Source organism: Alexandromys fortis, unplaced genomic scaffold (genome assembly GCF_014885135.2).
Source record: "Alexandromys fortis isolate MF-2015 unplaced genomic scaffold, M_Fortis_MF-2015_v1.1 scaffold_33, whole genome shotgun sequence".
Taxonomy (NCBI): Eukaryota; Metazoa; Chordata; class Mammalia; order Rodentia; family Cricetidae; genus Alexandromys; species Alexandromys fortis.
The window spans coordinates 2,646,174-2,663,464 of record NW_026067917.1 but is presented as its reverse complement, the minus strand read 5'-3'; the positions used below and the strand labels follow the sequence as shown (position 1 = coordinate 2,663,464).

Here is a 17,291-nt window from a genome sequence, read left to right as displayed (position 1 = left end):
GTAGGCTTTTAGCCTCCTCCACCATCTCCAGTGTCTTGGTTAAGACTTCGAGTTTAGCCTTCTGGGTTGATGTCCCACACAGTGTCCTTCTGTGTCACCATCATGGCCCTGGCACACCTCTTGCCATCCTACATGAAGCTGCTCCTGTCCATCTACCAGGTAAGCTCTGCATCTGGAGTGGGCCGCTCATACGGATCCTTTCTCAGCCTGTGCTTGGCTCAGGATTCCTGCATAATCATGTAGTGGAGTGTCCACGTCAGGGAGTAGGGACGCAGAGTTCAAGCTTGCACTCAGAATCTGCGGGGGTGGGGGGGGTGGGGGGGCTTAAGAAGGAGGCTCTTATAGCAGGTCATGCCAGTATCACCCATCCATTGGTCAGGTGGTTCTTTGAGCACTCCTTCAGTGGTGTGTTGGGTACGAGGTTACTTTGAGGCATCTTTGACCTGCAGGGCGGTGGCCACAAGGATTCTAAGGCATAGGGGCCAACCAGTTGCCATTTAGTAAAGTCTTTTAGACAGGTAGGATACTGGCCTGTTCCAAGGTCCTAGAATTTGGGTTAAAACCCTTTGGATATGTAGAGATGGAAGGGTTTGGAGATGTCTGGCAGCCCTAGTACGGGTGCTGAGAAGGAGGACCTTTTTGATTTTATTGTAAGCCTTATCTTCAGTCTCAGTCCGGAAGAAGGGCTGGCTTTGCTTTGTGGTCTAATATAATGTCTTAGTGCAGCAAAACTGTGAATCCAGAGGCGGCAGAAGCCTGCAGACCCAAGGAATTCTCTGCTTTACCTCTTGGGGGTTGGAGTGGGTATCTTGAGTCTCCTTATGGGCTTCTGAGAGCCATCACTGTCCACCTTTGAGTATAAATCAGAAATGGGTTACTTCTGTCTTTTGAGCCATTTTAGATGATGCCCAATACCCCAAGGTCCCCAAGGTGGTTAGCAAATTGCCAGTGATTACTCACAGTCCTCTTCACTGGTAGCTGCTATCAAGGTGTGGTCCACATATTATAAGAGGGTGATCTGTGGGTGTCCTCCAGTATTTCCTAGGTCCTCGTGTAGGGCCTCATCAAAGGCGGTTGGATTTTTTTTTCTTCCTGTCTTCTTGCTTGCTTTGTCTTTTTACATTGTTTTTATTGAGCTATATATTTTTCTCCACTCCCTTCCATTCTTCTACCTTGCCCTTCTAGCTTCTCCCATGGTGCCTATGGTTGGTTGGGAAATTCTTGAACCCCTAAGACAACTTGGTCCAGGTCAGCTTTGTGTCTTTTTCTCAGGGTTTTGCCATTTAAAGGACTGGCATTTGGGGGCCAAGGGTAGCCTAAAGAAGGCATCTATAAGGTCTAACACTGAGTACCAAGCCCTGGTGGAGCTCAGAAGGGTATTATGGGTTGGGTACTGTGGGATGAATGTCCATAACCCTGTGGTTGGCTTCCCAAAGGTCCTACACAGGCTGGTAATCATTAGAATTGTGTTTAACTGTAAGGGAGGGGGTGTTCCAAGCAGACTGGCAAAAGAATCGGAATTCCCTTGTTCCATGAGGCGTATGTGAGAGGTGATTCCCTTCTTTGCTTCCTGTGACGTAGGGTATTGCCAAATCCGAGGTGCGTGGCATCAGGCTTGAGTTTGAGCCCAGGAGGTTGGCATCCAGCTAGGCCCATGTCCCTAGTCTCTGTGAAGGCCTCAGGATATTGAGTCAGCCATTTGGCTATGTCTTTGGGGGAAAGTGTTAGCCCTTGATGTAGCCTATATTTGTCCTCAAACTGGAGTGTGAGGACTAGGATTGGTTGTTCCTTTTGATTTGTAGTTGAGATTATTTTAATTGAATGAAATCTCAGCCCCAACTTAGAAAGTAAATCTCTTCCTAATAAGGAGTAAGGGCAATTAGGTATGACCAGGAATAAGTGGGACACCTGGCCCATACTGATCCACTACTTTTGGGTAGTCCATGAGTATTGGCTCATATTTGTGACTCCCTACACCCCAAAATTTTTGTGAGTCAAATTTCCTTAGGGTTTGGTCAGAACTGAATGTTGGGCTCCTGTGTCTATGATGAAATCTGTAAGTTTCTTCTCCACTCAGAGTTACCCTGGGCTTTAGGACAGGATCAAATCCCATCTCCCCTAATCACTGAGATCACCTGACTCTGCGACCAGTACATGAGTCACATCCTGAGTCACAATCTTTTGGGAGCATTCTTTGATCCAATGTCTCATCTTTTTACAGTATGCACATAGGTCCCTTTTCAGCCTAGGATGCTCTCTTGAGCGGGCAGAGGGTGTGTGTGTGTGTCCCGTTCCTTGATCTTTAACCAGGTATCTCAGCTGGCATCTCTTTTTGTCTGGGAACCCAGCTGTAACTGCTAGATTCCTTGCCATATTCTGGGTTTGTTTTGTGTTCTGTGACCATAGCTCTCATCTGTTTATCCTCTGAGGTTTCTCTGTTGTTGTAAACCTTTTCCACTATTGCTAGCAACTCCTGCATTCTTTTATCTGTTAGTCTGTCTATCCTCTGCAATGTACACCTATTATCTGGTATTGCCTGTTTGACAAATGCCATAACAACAGCTGATCTATTTTCCAGGGCCTCCGGATCCATGGGAGAGTAGGCGCAAAAAGCCTCCATGATCTGTTCTATAAAGGCCAATGGAAGCTGGGTGTGGTGGTGCACGCCTTTAATCCTAGCACTTTGGAAGCAGAGTGAATTTGAGGCCAGTCTGGTCTACAGAGCTAGTTCCAGGACAGGCTCCAAAGCTACAGAAAAACTCTGTCTCAAAAAGGAGGAGAACAAAAGAGGCTGACAGAGATTCTGAGATTTAGTCTTTTTCTGAAGAACATTACTGACCTTAGCTAAATTAGTGGGCCAGCACATTGCTATACCCCCCATTAGAATCTGGCGGTTGACCGGTTGACCTGGAGTCTCTCTGTACCTTATGTCTGGTTGAAATGGCAGTTCAGCCATATCAAGGGGAATCCCTGATCTATCAAGGCAGGATTAACAGTGGAGTTCCTATCTGGATCCAGAACCAATTTCCAGGCATCAGTCGAAATTCTTTTTCTTCAGTACTGAATAAAATCTGCAAAAAAATACTGGTTGGTTGGTGAGTGAAGATGACAGAATCTAGAAGGTTAATAAGTCCCTTTGGCTGTTTTGAAAACCCTGGGGTCTGCAAGTTCTAATTATAAAGATCACTAGTGGCAAAGGGCCAGTACTGCATTTGTTCATTGTCCTCTTCATCTTGCAGGCTGACTGCTCTCAAGGGAAGGACAACTCACCCAGGAAAACTCATTGTTGTTTCCCTTGTGTGTGGAGGACTACTTAGATTCACTTGCACTCTCCCCTCCTTCGGTCACTGGATTAGTTGGGGGAGAGGTCGATAAGGAGGAGGTGAAAGGAGAAGCTTGTCCTCAGTACCCTCTTGGAGTGTGGGGGGCAGAGGGCTTGTAGTCCTCCTGTCTCTTGCCTTCGTGAAGGGTGAGTATTGTCTTGCTCCTTGGCCCTGTAGAAACAAAAGTTTTAGCTAAGTGGGAGAATCCTCCATGAGGTCCTGCCTAGTAACTGTATCTGGTTAGGGTGTTGTGGTTTTTGGAAGATGATGTCGTTGGTCATAAAGAGAACATATAAGTGCAAAAGTTCCCTCTGGTTGCCATCCAGTTCCAAAGGCTGGCCATTCATTATTACATAGAAAATGTTAAGTTTACCTTTCTCAGTCTAAAAACCTGTGCTTTTGGCCCTATTTCTGTTGTACTGAAAGTGGTCCAAAATCAGGGTGCTCTGAGCCTGTCCCATAACATCAGTCTCATAGGTCTAAAGAAAACAAACAGCATGACAACATACAAGACAGTGAACAAATTGGTACCTGGAGGCAAAACTGAAACTGAGACTCTGGCTTCATGCTGGACCATGTGAATATGACCCACACCTTCCCAGAGATACTAATGGGATCCAATACCAGGCCCCCAGTCTGTGGTCTTGCAGTGTGTCCTCCCAAACCTGATACAGCACAGCAAGAGAGACGGAGAGAGAAGTGAAAGTACAAGAAGACTTACCAGCTGGCCAGAGGCTCTATGGTCAGAGGTCTTGGTCGACTTGCTTGGGGGATCCCAGACGAGCTCCCAAATGTTACACCCATGTTAAAATCCCTCAAAGACCACCAAGGAGTTCAAATCCATATACAAAAGCAACAAGCCTTTATTCAAGCTCAAGCTTGGACCCTCCTGCTCTGCTGCAGCTGTTTGATTAGAGAGCCCCATCAGGGTTTCTAACATAGCATGGATTGGGGTAAGGAATTTCCATCATCTAAGACACTTGATTTGCCTGGGGCTATCTTGGCAAAAGGACATTGGTACGTGCTAGGCTTACGGACATCTGGTGTCCCATTATCTATTTTGGTTGGATGGGTGGAACTTTAGGTACTTTCCCTCTGGATGCTGATTGGTCTGTTCCTGGGTGGTGTCATTTTTTTTTATTATTATTTTTTGGCTTTTCTTGGAACAGGGTGGTTGCTTACAGTAATCTGAAACTTAAGGTAACTCCAGTGGTTGGTTCTGTAAAGCCTGGAATGGTTAGTCTGTCTTTGACCTCTAGAGGTGAAGCTTGGAGACTTGGATGGGTGAGAATCATTGGAAAATTTAGGCATTGCTAGGGTTTGGGCCTGGAATGTTTCCCAAAAGGCTTATTGTGGCTTGAGGCTTGGTCTCTGTGGTGATATTGGTAGATGGGCTGGAGGCTTAGGCCATGTCCATAAAGGACTGCAATACTGTGGCCTTTTCTACTTCTAACCCTGATGAAATGGCTTCCTTTGTCATACTTTCTATGTATTGGGACTTGTTAGTGACTAAGTAAAGCAGCCAAAGGGGTAGATTTTTGTGCTGATGCACTTTTAGTGTACTCTTATTTTGGGCTAAAACACTATTGTACAAACTGGGCATTCACAGGAATGCAAGAATGTTCCCTTTCTACAGTGCCTTGCTTTTAAGGATAAACATGGGTCTTTGTGCTGGTAATTTTTTTTTTTCAACTTGACTCAAGTTAGAAACAACTGGGAAGAGGGAGTCTTCTGTAAGGGATTGTCTACATCAGATGGCCTGTAGGCAAGTCTGGGGAGATTGTATTGATTGATGTGGGAGGACCCAGCTCACTATGGGTGTTGCCATTCCTTGATGGGTAGGCTGTAAGGAGCGTCCCATTAATTCTTTCATGATATCTGTTTTCTAGAGACCCTTGGTGACAAGACTGTGGCATGGGAGTATAAGCTAAATACCAGCCCCAGTTGCTTTTGATCAGAATAGAAAGCAAGCAAAAGCAGCCTCCCTAATAAACTTCTTTATCTTTTGCTTGGGGAGAACACAGCTTTGCAGATTCCCAAGCAACCCCTTGCCTTCTGCAGGTACTCTTTCTCCACTCTTTCCATGTCTGTTTTTGTTCATTTTGACTGCACGGTCACTAAGATTGAAATCCATTGCTTTCCCTTATTAGACCAATTGGACTGAAATTGTCACAAAACTGTTGAGTCCAGAGAAACTTTCCTGATTTAAGTTACTTTAGGACTTTTGTTGCAGTAATGGAAATCAATATAGGTAAGTATGCCTTGTCTTGGGGCTGTGACTTCAATTATCTAGTACAGTACCCAGCATTCTGATATTCATAAGTGTGATTTTTGCTAGAGCACTCGACCCCTTGAGTCTCAGAGGCAACATGGTAAGAAACTTGAGGGAAAAGGGGGCATTTGCCTAGCATGCCCAGGACTCTTGGTTTGATCTCTAGCACGCCAAAAGCAAAAAGCAACAAGCAACTGAAAGAACTGGCTCTGGTCAGCTGTACTAACGTAGCTATCACGTTAAGGGACAGTCTTTGGCTCCTCCAGAAGGACAGTAAGTAATGGTCAGACAGACTTTCGTTACTGGTTGTCTTTCCACCCTTTGTTCCTTCACACAAGGTTTAGTTCATATTGTCATCCCGTTGTATACAGGTGGCAGAAATCCCTCAACTTAACACTGCATCCCATAGCTCTTTCTTTAACGCTCTTAAGGGAAGTTCGTTAAATAAGTATGGATTAATACTGGCCCAAAAAGTTGGTATGAATTTTCTTCATTCTCTGGTTAAGAGATATGAGTTAGCTGAAAGAATTAAACCAAATCCAATACATATGTAAAATGGACCATTCTGAGAATGTTTACACTTCATTATTATCAGTACATTAAAATTTTATCAGCAGTACATTAAAAAACTTTGGTAACTTTTTTTGCCTTTGGCTTTTATTGTTTATAGGCATGGATGTTTTGATGTGTATATGTCTGCACCATGAGCGTGTACTCCCTGGGACTCCAGTTACAAATGGTTGTGAGCTGCCACTTGGATGCTGGGAATCAAACAAAGGTCCTCTGGAAGAGCCACCAGTGCTTCTGTGTCTGTTTTCCATTTTGTTTTTCCAAGATAGCTAGAACTACACAGAGAAACCCTGGCTTTGAACTCAAGAAATCCTCCTGCCTCTGCCTCCTGAGTGCTGGGACTAAAGGCATGCGCCACTTCTGCCCGGCTCAACCAGTGCTTCTTAACCACCAATCCACAGTTCCAAATTTGGTAACTTTTAAGCTGGGATTTTATTAGAGTTTAGCCCAGGAACAGTTTGTTGCAGAACTATGGAGTTTATTAGCTTTCAGTTTCTCACCAGTTTGTTGACTGTCGTCTTTATAACTTATAGAAACAAGAGTAGAAACACAAGAAAACAAGACAAGGTGGTTCACTCTTGTGTTTTTCTTTTATTGTTTGGCATGTCCAGAATAAATGTCACAAAACATTTTTATAATTGGGAAAGACTGGTCTGGTTACAGAGCACTACAGAAGCTTTTAAAAATTCTATTGTGAATTTCAACTTACTTTAAAACGGAAAGGAATTGATGGTAATAATTTTCAAAATGAGCTTTTATGTGTTTGCTGTGTTTAGTTTCCTGTGTAAATCTAGAAAAGAATGAATCTGTAAGTCTAGTTTAAGGACTGACCAGATGAATTAATGTTTGGTTTCATGAAGAATCACTCAGGTTCCTATAGAGGAGATGGCAATACATTAAATGATATTGATGTAGGTGAAAATATTAGGCACTTTGAGAGCACGGGTACACACCGATGTCTCCTGAAATGCTGCCTGCAGAGGACAGATTCAGACACTGCAAACTGATGGAAATCTTGAGGTGCTTAGATAGCTTCCACGTAGTTGGCTGGGAGCATGCCGGTCCTGCCGGTCCTCTGCACAGTGCCATACATCCAGCCTTCATCAATCGCTTGAGCATTCACTATAGCATCTCCATCTTTGAAGGACACTTCATCTGCATCGGCAGCCATATAGTCATACATGGCACGGAAGATTTTCTATTCATGGGAATGAAAACAAAGAAAGTATACTGATAAGATATAACCTTTTTGATAAATTTATGTATGCGGCTACCACAAATACAAAACAAAAACCACCAGTAACAAAACAAAAACCTTATAAAATATTTGTAGGTCATATGTTGATTTATGAAGGTCTCCAACTCAACACCAGAAGTATTATTTAAGATGCTAAAGTTATTGATGTGGGAGTGTCATATCAATCTGTTGATTTCATTGGCTGAGCAATAAAGAAACTGCTGGCCCTGATAGGTTAAAAGATAGGTGGGCGGAATAAACAGAATAGAATTCTGGGCTGAAGAGGAAGTGAGGTCAGACTCTGCTCTGCTTCCAGAGGGACCGGACAGGGGAAGCCATGCTCTGCTCTCCCAGGCAGCTCCAACCCACGATGGACTTAGGCTAGAATCTTCCCGGTAAGTGCACCTTGGGGTGCTTACACACATCATTAGAAATGGGCTAGTCCAGGTGTGAGAATTAGCCTGTAAGGGTTAGAGTTCATGGGCCAAGCAGTTCTTAAATGAATACAGTTTGTGTGTTATTTCGGGCATGAGCTAGCCAAGCGGCCGGGGTGTTGGGGATGCAGCCCCGCCACTCTTATTTCAACAAGTTATGAATAAACACTTCTCCAAAGCAAATAACACGAGTGAACAGTTAGGGGGAACAGAAAAAGATGTTTCACTTATTTTTTTTGGTTTTTGAGACAGGGTTTCTCTGTGTAACAGTCCTAGCTGTCCTGGAACTCGCGTTGTAGACCAGGCTGACCTCAAACTCACAGAGATCTGCCTGTCTCTGCCTCCTGAGTATTGGGGCTAAATGCATGCTCCACCACACCCAGGCAAGATGTTTTACTCTTATTCCCACTCTCAAGCTACCTACTGATTTTTCTTGCTGGAGAGGGCTCAGTCATTAAGAGCATGTCCTACTCTTTTGGAGGCTCTGCTTCCTAGAACCTAAGCAGTGGCTCACACTGTAACTCCAGTCCCAAGGGATCCAGTGGTCTCTTTTTACCTCTGCACTCACGTGGGGCACATAAATAAGTACAGGGAAAACACTCATAAAAATAAATCTTTTAAAAGTGTAATAAAAGACTCTGGAGGGAGCAGAGGATGTCTTCCTAGAGGAAGTCCTGAGTGCATGTGTACTGTTGACATGGCGTGGTCATACGGAAACAAAGGCCATTCACCATATGGGCTAGGCGGAAACTGAGGGCAAATCTTCCCTCAGGTGTCCTACTGATGTTTGTGGACAACTGGCCACCTTGTACAAGACAAAAATCTCCTTCTGGATTTTTTTTTTTTTTTACAGCCTGAGACTGCTCAGTGACCTCCTGACCCAGCAAAGTAGCCTTGCAGAGAACATTGGGAGCAATATTTTGGGTGGAAGAATACGCTACAGATGAAGCTTTAATTACTGAAGTGCAAAATAGGACTAAGGCAACAGACAGCAAGCAACTCCACTCCCGAAAGTTGGTATTTATTGCTTCGAGTCTCTGATCAAGAGAAATGGTTAAGCTGAAAGGATTAAGAGATAAAATACGTATTTCTGCTGTCTACAAGAAACTCACCTTTAAAAACATAGGTACCACCTGAGAGTGAAATGATGGAAAAGAGTGTTTCAGGCAAATGAGGCTAGGAAGCAAGCAGGTGTAACGATCCTACCTGACAAGTCTTTCTTTCAGGAAGTGATGTCAGTGGAGCGGTAATGCTACCCCTATGAGCCATAGACTGATACAAATTCTAGTACCAGGTATGGAAACCTCCTTTAGAGTTGATGGCAGAGTAGCCCAAGAGATCTCCAAAACCTATGCTGATTGACTTTGATTGATCCCCATAATTTGAAAGTAAGTGCCTGTTGATGAAGACACCACCCACTTCAGACACAGGGCTTGTGGAAATCCAGCTGGATTTGACCTCAAGGTCTCCTCCCGGACGGAGGACTAGCTCTTATAACATCTGAAGGAGCCATGCAAGCTGCGGGAGGAGAAAGATCAACAGGCTCACCCAGTAAGAATGCTTAAGGGCTACAAAAATGACCAGCACAGCAAGACATTCCTAAAAGGTAATAATGGCACTTACTTATGTCTTGGTCATAACCAACAGCGGTCTAACTAGACCTAAGGCCTACTCAGTGGATAGTTAACATGCATGGAACTATATACAGCTCGTCAACTACCCAATGGAGCCTAGAGGAGAATCTGTTACTGTCTCTTTCCTAAACCAGTATAATCTCTTAACTGCATTCTAAATACTTACAAATTCTTGTACCTGCAAGTCAGATTTTATCTTATCTCTTATGCCCCAAAAAGAAGCCAGAGGACCAGGATACCTGCTTCAGGATTGTGCCTAATACAATCCTGAATGGGGATGTTGCACCCATGAAACCTCAACAATATGGCTGCCTAAGCAAGACTTCAACAATTGGGAGAAATCTTACAAGGCCAGTCCCCTAAAGGAAGAGCAATAGGCAATGAATGCGTGAGGAGAATCGGTCTGGAATAAGCCCGTAATTGGTTATCTAATACTAAGTGGTCAGCCCTAAATGTATATACATGTGAGCAACTCTTTATGGACCTAGCAGGACGAGTTTGCATATTTCAGTCAGAATTGAAAAAAAACAAACAATACACAAGTCTAGCAATTTTGTGTCCATTACTCTTTACTTACTCCGGCAGTAGATGGGTGGGAAGGGATAGAAGACAGCGTGGTCTGCTGGGTGGCCGCGGAAGATGACCGCTGCTGCGGGAGCTCAGTGGTTTTCACATGTTTGTAAGCTGCGAAGATGAAAGAAACAGTTGGTCAAGGCGTGTGGCAGACACTTTGGTTACCAAGCAGGGTTGTCCTTTCTTCAAATTAATGACTCCTGCTAAGAGAAGAGCTAGGAAAGTTATGAGAATTAACCATGTAGCTTCGTGTAACTCTTTGCCCAGAAAAATAATTAACTTTTAAATTTAAAACATTGCTTAGTAACCATCAGTGAGCTGACCTCATGATAGTCAGTCCATACCATCCGCTTGATTTGGTTGGTGTCATGTTTGTTGGTCTGGACAAATTCTCTGCGTGGCAAGGCTGGCCTCAGGTGTGCAGGACCACGCCCATCTGGGAAAGTCTACTTGTACCTGATGATGAGGTGGCCGAGAAGAAGGCAGCTCCATCTCTGTAGGTGGAAAGGCGCTGGTCCGCGGAGTGCTCAGACTTTTCCTCACCCCCACTGATGCTCATTGCACTGGCGGACCGTGACTGCTCCCGGCTCCGGCGAGCTTGGGCTGGGAAACAGGAAAGACAGGTTTCTTTCTACAGCAGTGACGCCTCCGTCATGTCGTTTGTTTTTGTGGAATGTAGCTCTAAGTGGTTTCCTGTAACTTACATGCAATTCTTCTAGCGTGGAGTTGTTCTCCCTTTCAGATGGGAGATTAATTGGTCAAAGCCGACGTAGGTGGCAGAAGGAGGTTTCAGACCCTGTCTGCCTTTAACTACAGGGCCTTCCCACCACCGCATTCCTTTTCCTGGCTCACTTCAACGCATAGAGGGCAAACACATTCACAGTTTGGTTTCTCCAGAAAGGCCTCCCTCACTTCCAGATAAATGGAAGTGTCTGTCCTGTGTCCCATGGTATTGCGAGCACAGCCTTAAAACTGTGTCAGAGTATTACCAGGAGTCCCTACTGGTCTCTCTTTATCCATAGCATACTTAAAAAGAAAAACCCAAACAAACATGGAGCCCTGGTTGGTCTGGAACTCAATGTGCAGAACAAACGAGGTTTGAACACAGATCTGCTGGCCTCTACCCCCATTACTGGGACTAAAGGGATACACAATCTCTGACCTAGTGGTTTATTTTCTATATAGGCAGACGTGTGAATAAGTGCCATGACTCTTGCAAAGATCCCCCTAACACAACCAGCTCAAGAGGCTCCTGATGAACATTTGTTCTCTTCTCTTTGTCTATGTATTTTTACTGTCATCTTTAACTTACTAACTTTTCTCTTTAGGAAAACACAGAAATGATAACAATGGGATCTGAAGGACACATGAAGTCAAACAGTTTGTCAAGATTTTCTCCTAAATTGAACGTGCTTAGTTTGGCCCACAGAAGATGGGAAACCCTGGCAGGAGGAAACGCTCATTGGCTGTAGTCCGCTAGATGGTGATGTTTCTGTCCCGCATCTCCAGGAGTCTGCGTACCGTTAATCATGTGTAAACTCCGGGATTGGATTTTGTCTTCTGCTGGATCGTAGTCAAAGACTGAGCCAGGGTTAGTACGCCAGACACGCAGACCTGAAAGAAAGCCAGCAGTCAGGAAAAACAATATATATGTTCTCACATTTGTCTGTAACTTGAGAACCAAGCAGGACAAAGCTGGCAGAAGATGCCTGTGAGACCTCAGCTTTGAGAACCGGCTAATGGGGCTTTCTTTCACAGATCTGTGTCCTTCGTCTTCCGTTTGGTGTAACTGTCCCTTTGTTGTCAATTACCTGTGACAGTATCTTGATCCTGGTCATTCCGTTTCTGTTCCATCTCTACTACTTTTCTTTGAATACCTCGGTAGTTAATGTCACTGAAGTCCTGTGTGTTTTTCTTCACTCGTTCAGTGATGGGGTCTGTCACCACTGGTGTGAAACAGCCTTTGTGTTTCTCAAAGTCTTCATGATATTTTACCTGAAATATGAATTTACTTTGTGAAAATATGATAGTGTAACCAATCTCTCAGACATGTTCCAGCATCAGAAAGTTCTTGCTGCTGGAGAGATGGCACAGCAGGTAAGAGAGTGTGTTGTTCTTGCGGGGAACCTGGGCTCAGTTCCCAGCACAAGGCATTTCACAAACATATTTAACTCCAGTTCCAGGAGCTCGGATATTCTTCTGGCTTCTGTAGGCACTGCACACACAAAGGAAACATACCGACAGGCAGGCACATACATACAAAAATAAATTTAACAACTAATTCCCGACTTACTGTTGAGATGTGCCGTTGGGTTTCCCTCACTCGTCTCATCTCTGGTGTGTCTAGCACGTAGGCAGCTTTGCCTTGTATTTGTTTCCGGAAGCTATCAGAATAAAGGACCTATGGAGGAGAGACCATGCGTGAGCACACAGCATGGCATCGTTTTCATTCTTAAGTTCATTGACTTCAACACTTTCATTTAAATGGAAGAAATTGGTGAGGGAAGTCGGAGTCACCAGATGGTGGCCAGATACTGGATTAGCAATTTACCAGATTGGAGCAAGGACATGCAAGGCCTGCATCAGTAGACACAAAACTTGTTTTGACTTTGAAAATGAGAGGTTTCATTTTCAAAGGAGAAGGGGCACAGTACAAGTCTGAAAGAGAGGAAGAAAACGGCCTCTCGAATTTACTAGGAATCGCAAAACCACTGCCGGAATATTTGGTGGTATTTACATTAAATCTGATACCGAAAGGAGTTTGAAAGACCTGGCCTTTGAAGCAGGTAACCATTAGATGTTGTCCAGATTACACAAACCGATATGCCCACACCAAAATCAGTCTTCCAGACACTAAACACAAGAATATCAAAGTGAAAATAGTCATTTCTGGGCCTGTTCCCCATTTAATAAAGTACCTTAGCAATAATAGCAGAAGGTAGAAGATGTTAGGGGTCAATTTGTTATGGCTGGTTATGAAAAACTACCTGAGTCCAGTGTCACAGGAGAAAATCCATAGGCAATTATCGTATGCTTAGTATGATCATTTGGGATGGAAAAGCACTGCTGTGTTAATTTTAGTGTAAATTTTCAGGGAACCAAGTGCACATTTTTTATGATGTTAAAAGATTTCCCAAGATGTTGCATTATCTGTCTTTTTAAGTTTTAGTTTTCAGTTTTAAGTTTTAAGTTTTCAGGTGAACAAAGGCGTGTTTTCATCATGTTAAAATGTTAATTCCAAGTTGTTCCACTGCTCATACTAGTCGGGAAATACCGAGCTAATGTTCTCTTGGTTGCGCTTAGCTCTCTCCATCTCTGGAGTGACAGGTGTCGGAGTTGCTTTTCTCATATTCTCTTTGTACAATACCTAGAGGAGCCAAGAGAGTATCCCGACATCAGAAAGCAAAAGAAAACACAGGCTTGAAAAGTCATTTAGCTGTGGTTATGGCTCAATTATGTCACGCAGTATGAGAAACACCTCAGGAGGAGAAAGCCATTAAAATGTTATAGTGGAAAGCAATAACTCAAAGGCCCGAACTCAGTGACAACTAGCAAGGTTGGGTTCTTGTTTTTAAGTGGCCAAGGAAGAATTTTAAATGGTATCAAGTCTTGGAAACAATGTGAGAGAAATTAGTGGTATTGCCATGATGGTCAGGCTTGTTAGGATTTTAATGTTTTTTTTTTTTTTTTCCTTTCAAATACCGAGCTAAAGTTTTCTTGATTGCGTCTGACTCTCTCCATCTCGGGGGTAAAGGGTGTGGGGGTTGCTTTCCCCATGTTCTCTTTGTATAGCACCTGTGAGAAACAAGGCGGTACCTAAGTCACTCACTAGGAGGCAATAAATACAGTTGGGGGTGGAGGGACATATCAGGTGTAACTTGTTGCTATTAGTGAGAATAGCTCTCAGGAACAAAGCAAAGGTGGTTAATGGCAGTGATAAATGTGTGTGGTATTTAGAGGAGAGTAACCGAACTGGCATTCAATTTGGTTTTTAATTTTGGATGGGATTAAGAGCAGGCCAAACTGCCAAGAGTTACTTTGTAAAATTAGAAGCACTTTCATTTCTCAAGACAATACCGAGCTAATGTTCTCTTGATTGCGTTTGACTCTCTGTATCTCTGGAGTTACAGGGGTTGGGGTGGCTTTCCCCACATTTTCTTTGTACAAAACCTAAAGGAGTCCAGCAGATCCAAAAAAATCCAAAAGGAGACAACAAAAAAAGAGTTACAATTACCAAAAGGAGAAACCGAATAATACATTAACTTTCGATAAGGCCTTGGGCACCAAATCAGTTAGGCACTGAGGTTAGATAGCAGTCCATGTTTTCACAGGAGAAGCTGATTACAGTTAGAGCAAAACACATGTTTCTGTGGTACAACCTTGCCCTAAAGCTTGCAGATTTCAAATGAGGACTGTGATGTCCCAGAAAAGACACAGTCCTGCCATCATTTCACCATGGGTGCATGACTGTCAGACCCCTGGTACATCATCTAGTCGGGAGTTACCATGAGGGCTTGTACCACAGAGGTTGAAGTTGCCCCAAGACAACAGTTGTTTAACGGGTATTTTTGCAGCACAGGCTCTCATACAGAGTAAAATTACAGATCCCGGGCAAGTGTTTCTCTTACTCTTCTTTGTCTTCTGCTTATTCTATTTACTAAAGAGTCCACATGTATCAGCCATGAAATGTTTTCAACAATTACATGACCAGCGTGGAATAGCAATAGACACATGTCCTGTTAAATCCTCAACCTCCGTGTCTTCCCTGGTGTCTTCTCTAGGTGACCTGGGAGATTTGGGACATGGCACTCTGGAGGGAGTCTCTTCCCGCAGTTCTCCAAGTCCTTGAATAGCGGGCCAGTGTCAGCGGAGAACTTACTAGAAATGCCTGCTTTCTGCTCCATACTGACCAAATGAAAGGAGCCCGGGCCAGACCCAGAAACCTGGTTACATCAGCTTCCAGGTGATTCTGATGGCGAAGCCTTCAGGTGATGTTAACTGCTGAGTAATAACTTCTCTACTGAAAGCTAATGTCCCCACAGACTTTATCCTCCAGCCACTGACAGGTTACTAGCAGAGAGCACAAGCTTGAAGGAAATAGATTGTTATAGTTATCGCTAAAGATCAGAATGAAGAGAACAAAATCAAAATGAAAATCATTGAAGACAAAAAGCCTTTTTGGTGACACCCTCCTTTTTAAGCAACTTATTCAAATATGAGAAACACCACTGGATTGCGTTTACATCACTGTCTGTGGAAGAAAATCAGGAGTTACTTTCCCAAGCTTTCTTTGCCTACATCTGTGATAGTAGGGTTTGGAACATAGCTCAATGTAAGATCCCATCTTAACCTGTGTAAGGCCCTGCGAACTGATTCAAATCTGGTGGGGTGAACCCCAAACCATCAAATGTCAATATTCAACAAAGCCCCATTATACCTCCTATTGCACCCATCAAGGTCCCCCCAAGTTTTTCAAGCACATAAGGAGACCGTGGGTACATCAGAGAGTAAGTCTGGGAGAGATAAGCAGAAGGATATTTTGTAGGAAAATTTGTTACTTCGATATTAGAATTTTAAATGGAATAAAGCAATTTTGTTATTAAGTTAGGGCTAGGAACGAAGGATAAACGTAGTCAAGAAATGGACAACACTTAAGGTGCCTTTTAAAAGTAGGATTAATAGGAATTATTTTAAATCACTGAAGTAGTTTCAAAATCATTAAAGAAGTATCTTTTTTTTTTTTTTTGTCAGAGTACCGAGCTAATATTTTCTTGATTCTGTTTGACTCTCTCCATCTCTGGAGTGATGGGTAAAGAGGTTCCCTTGCCCAGGTTTTCTTTGTATAGCACCTGTATGATGATAAAGCATCAGAGAAAGCAGTGGTAAGTGGCATTTCATTGAAAGATAAGGTCAACTTCTTTGGTCTAAACACAGGAGCCAGGAGTTATATGCTGGCAAGCTGCTGTGTGCTATTTAAGGAAGCTGTTACTGGGCTAGAAAGCTGTGTGCCGCAGAAGCAAGACCCTAAACTGATAGCTAGCGAAGGCTAGTCGAGTCATCCCCACTGTTCTTCACCTTTGCGAGTTCCGCACTTCCTAAGCAACTGCGGGGATTTGAGATGGTTAGAACTCGGTTTTGTTATCCCTCAAACTAAAATATATTAACGTCTTTAAAAGCATCAGGTGAAGTAACAGAGGTCCACACATAAAACTGAGAAAGAAAATCAGATCCGTTAGAAGCAAAGGAGGGAGGAGGGCTTAATGGTGAGTTCGGATCTGGAGTTAAATGGCATCTTTCCCCCCCCCACTTCTTTCCAATACCGAGCTAAGGTTCTCTTGATTGTGTTTGACTCTCTCCATCTCGGGAGTGATGGGTATTGGAGTTCCTGTCCCCAGGTTTTCTTTGTATAGCACCTAGGTGATGAGAAAGCATGCAGAACAGAAAGAGCTGTCAATCACTGTCCTGTGGAGCAGCTGACTGTGGGAGGGTGGGGAGGAAGAGGAGTTAGGGATGGGTAAGTACCAAAGCTGCAACCTGGAAGGCAACGGATTGCAGGAAGGAGCCGCAGAGATGAAGACATTAAAGAGGTTCTGTTATGTTTGCTGTTTGAATTTCTGCAGCATAGGCAATAAAGATCACTCCGAAGGGAGAAATTAGTTGTTAACACTATGAGAGGAAAACGGGGGTGGGGTGGGGTGTAGCAACCAAACCAAGAAAAGTTATTGTCATAAATCATGTGAAAGATGTTTGAGTTTCATCTATGGGAAGATTGATACATACTTTCATTGAACATACTTTCATTGACTTTCCAATGAAGTCAAAGTATTTAATTTTTAGTCCTGGTGAACATATTCAGAACAATTGTGTTAAGATGCTAGAGAAATGTCAAAGGACTATATAGGTGCCAGGAGAGCGGGAGGTTAGGATAGGAAAGGAGTCGGAGACCGGATCTGCACAGAATGGAGCTTTTGAAACTGTGTTCACATTACATTGCCAAAGCAAGGTAAACACAGACGCCGAGACACCGAGGCTGTTATGTTTTTAAGCTGGGATACTTTTAATGATCAGGTTAATGTTTAACCGAGGTGTGGAAACCGACTCATAGGAAACGGCAGCATTAAGTTTGATACCAAACAGGTCATATTTTAAAAACTGGGGTAAGTTAATTAGATTTTAAAGTTCCAGTCATTAATCTTTTAAAAAGCGTTTTAAAAACAGTTAAAGGGTTTTTGGTTGTTTTTTTTTTTT

At 43.4% G+C, this 17,291-nt stretch overlaps 1 protein-coding gene across 1 annotated transcript in view; it reads right to left on the bottom strand.

The window, feature by feature from the left end:
* Positions 1-5,798: 5,798 nt before the first annotated feature.
* Positions 5,799-17,291, bottom strand: part of Neb (nebulin) — a 190,075-nt gene continuing 178,582 nt past the window's right edge. Inside the window, 10 exon segments of the mRNA XM_050140000.1 lie at positions 5,799-7,363; positions 10,048-10,154; positions 10,500-10,646; positions 11,565-11,657; positions 11,855-12,038; positions 12,337-12,444; positions 13,318-13,410; positions 13,746-13,838; positions 14,121-14,213; positions 16,364-16,456. Coding sequence (XP_049995957.1) covers positions 7,190-7,363; positions 10,048-10,154; positions 10,500-10,646; positions 11,565-11,657; positions 11,855-12,038; positions 12,337-12,444; positions 13,318-13,410; positions 13,746-13,838; positions 14,121-14,213; positions 16,364-16,456 — 1,185 coding nt within the window. The 3' untranslated portion in view covers positions 5,799-7,189.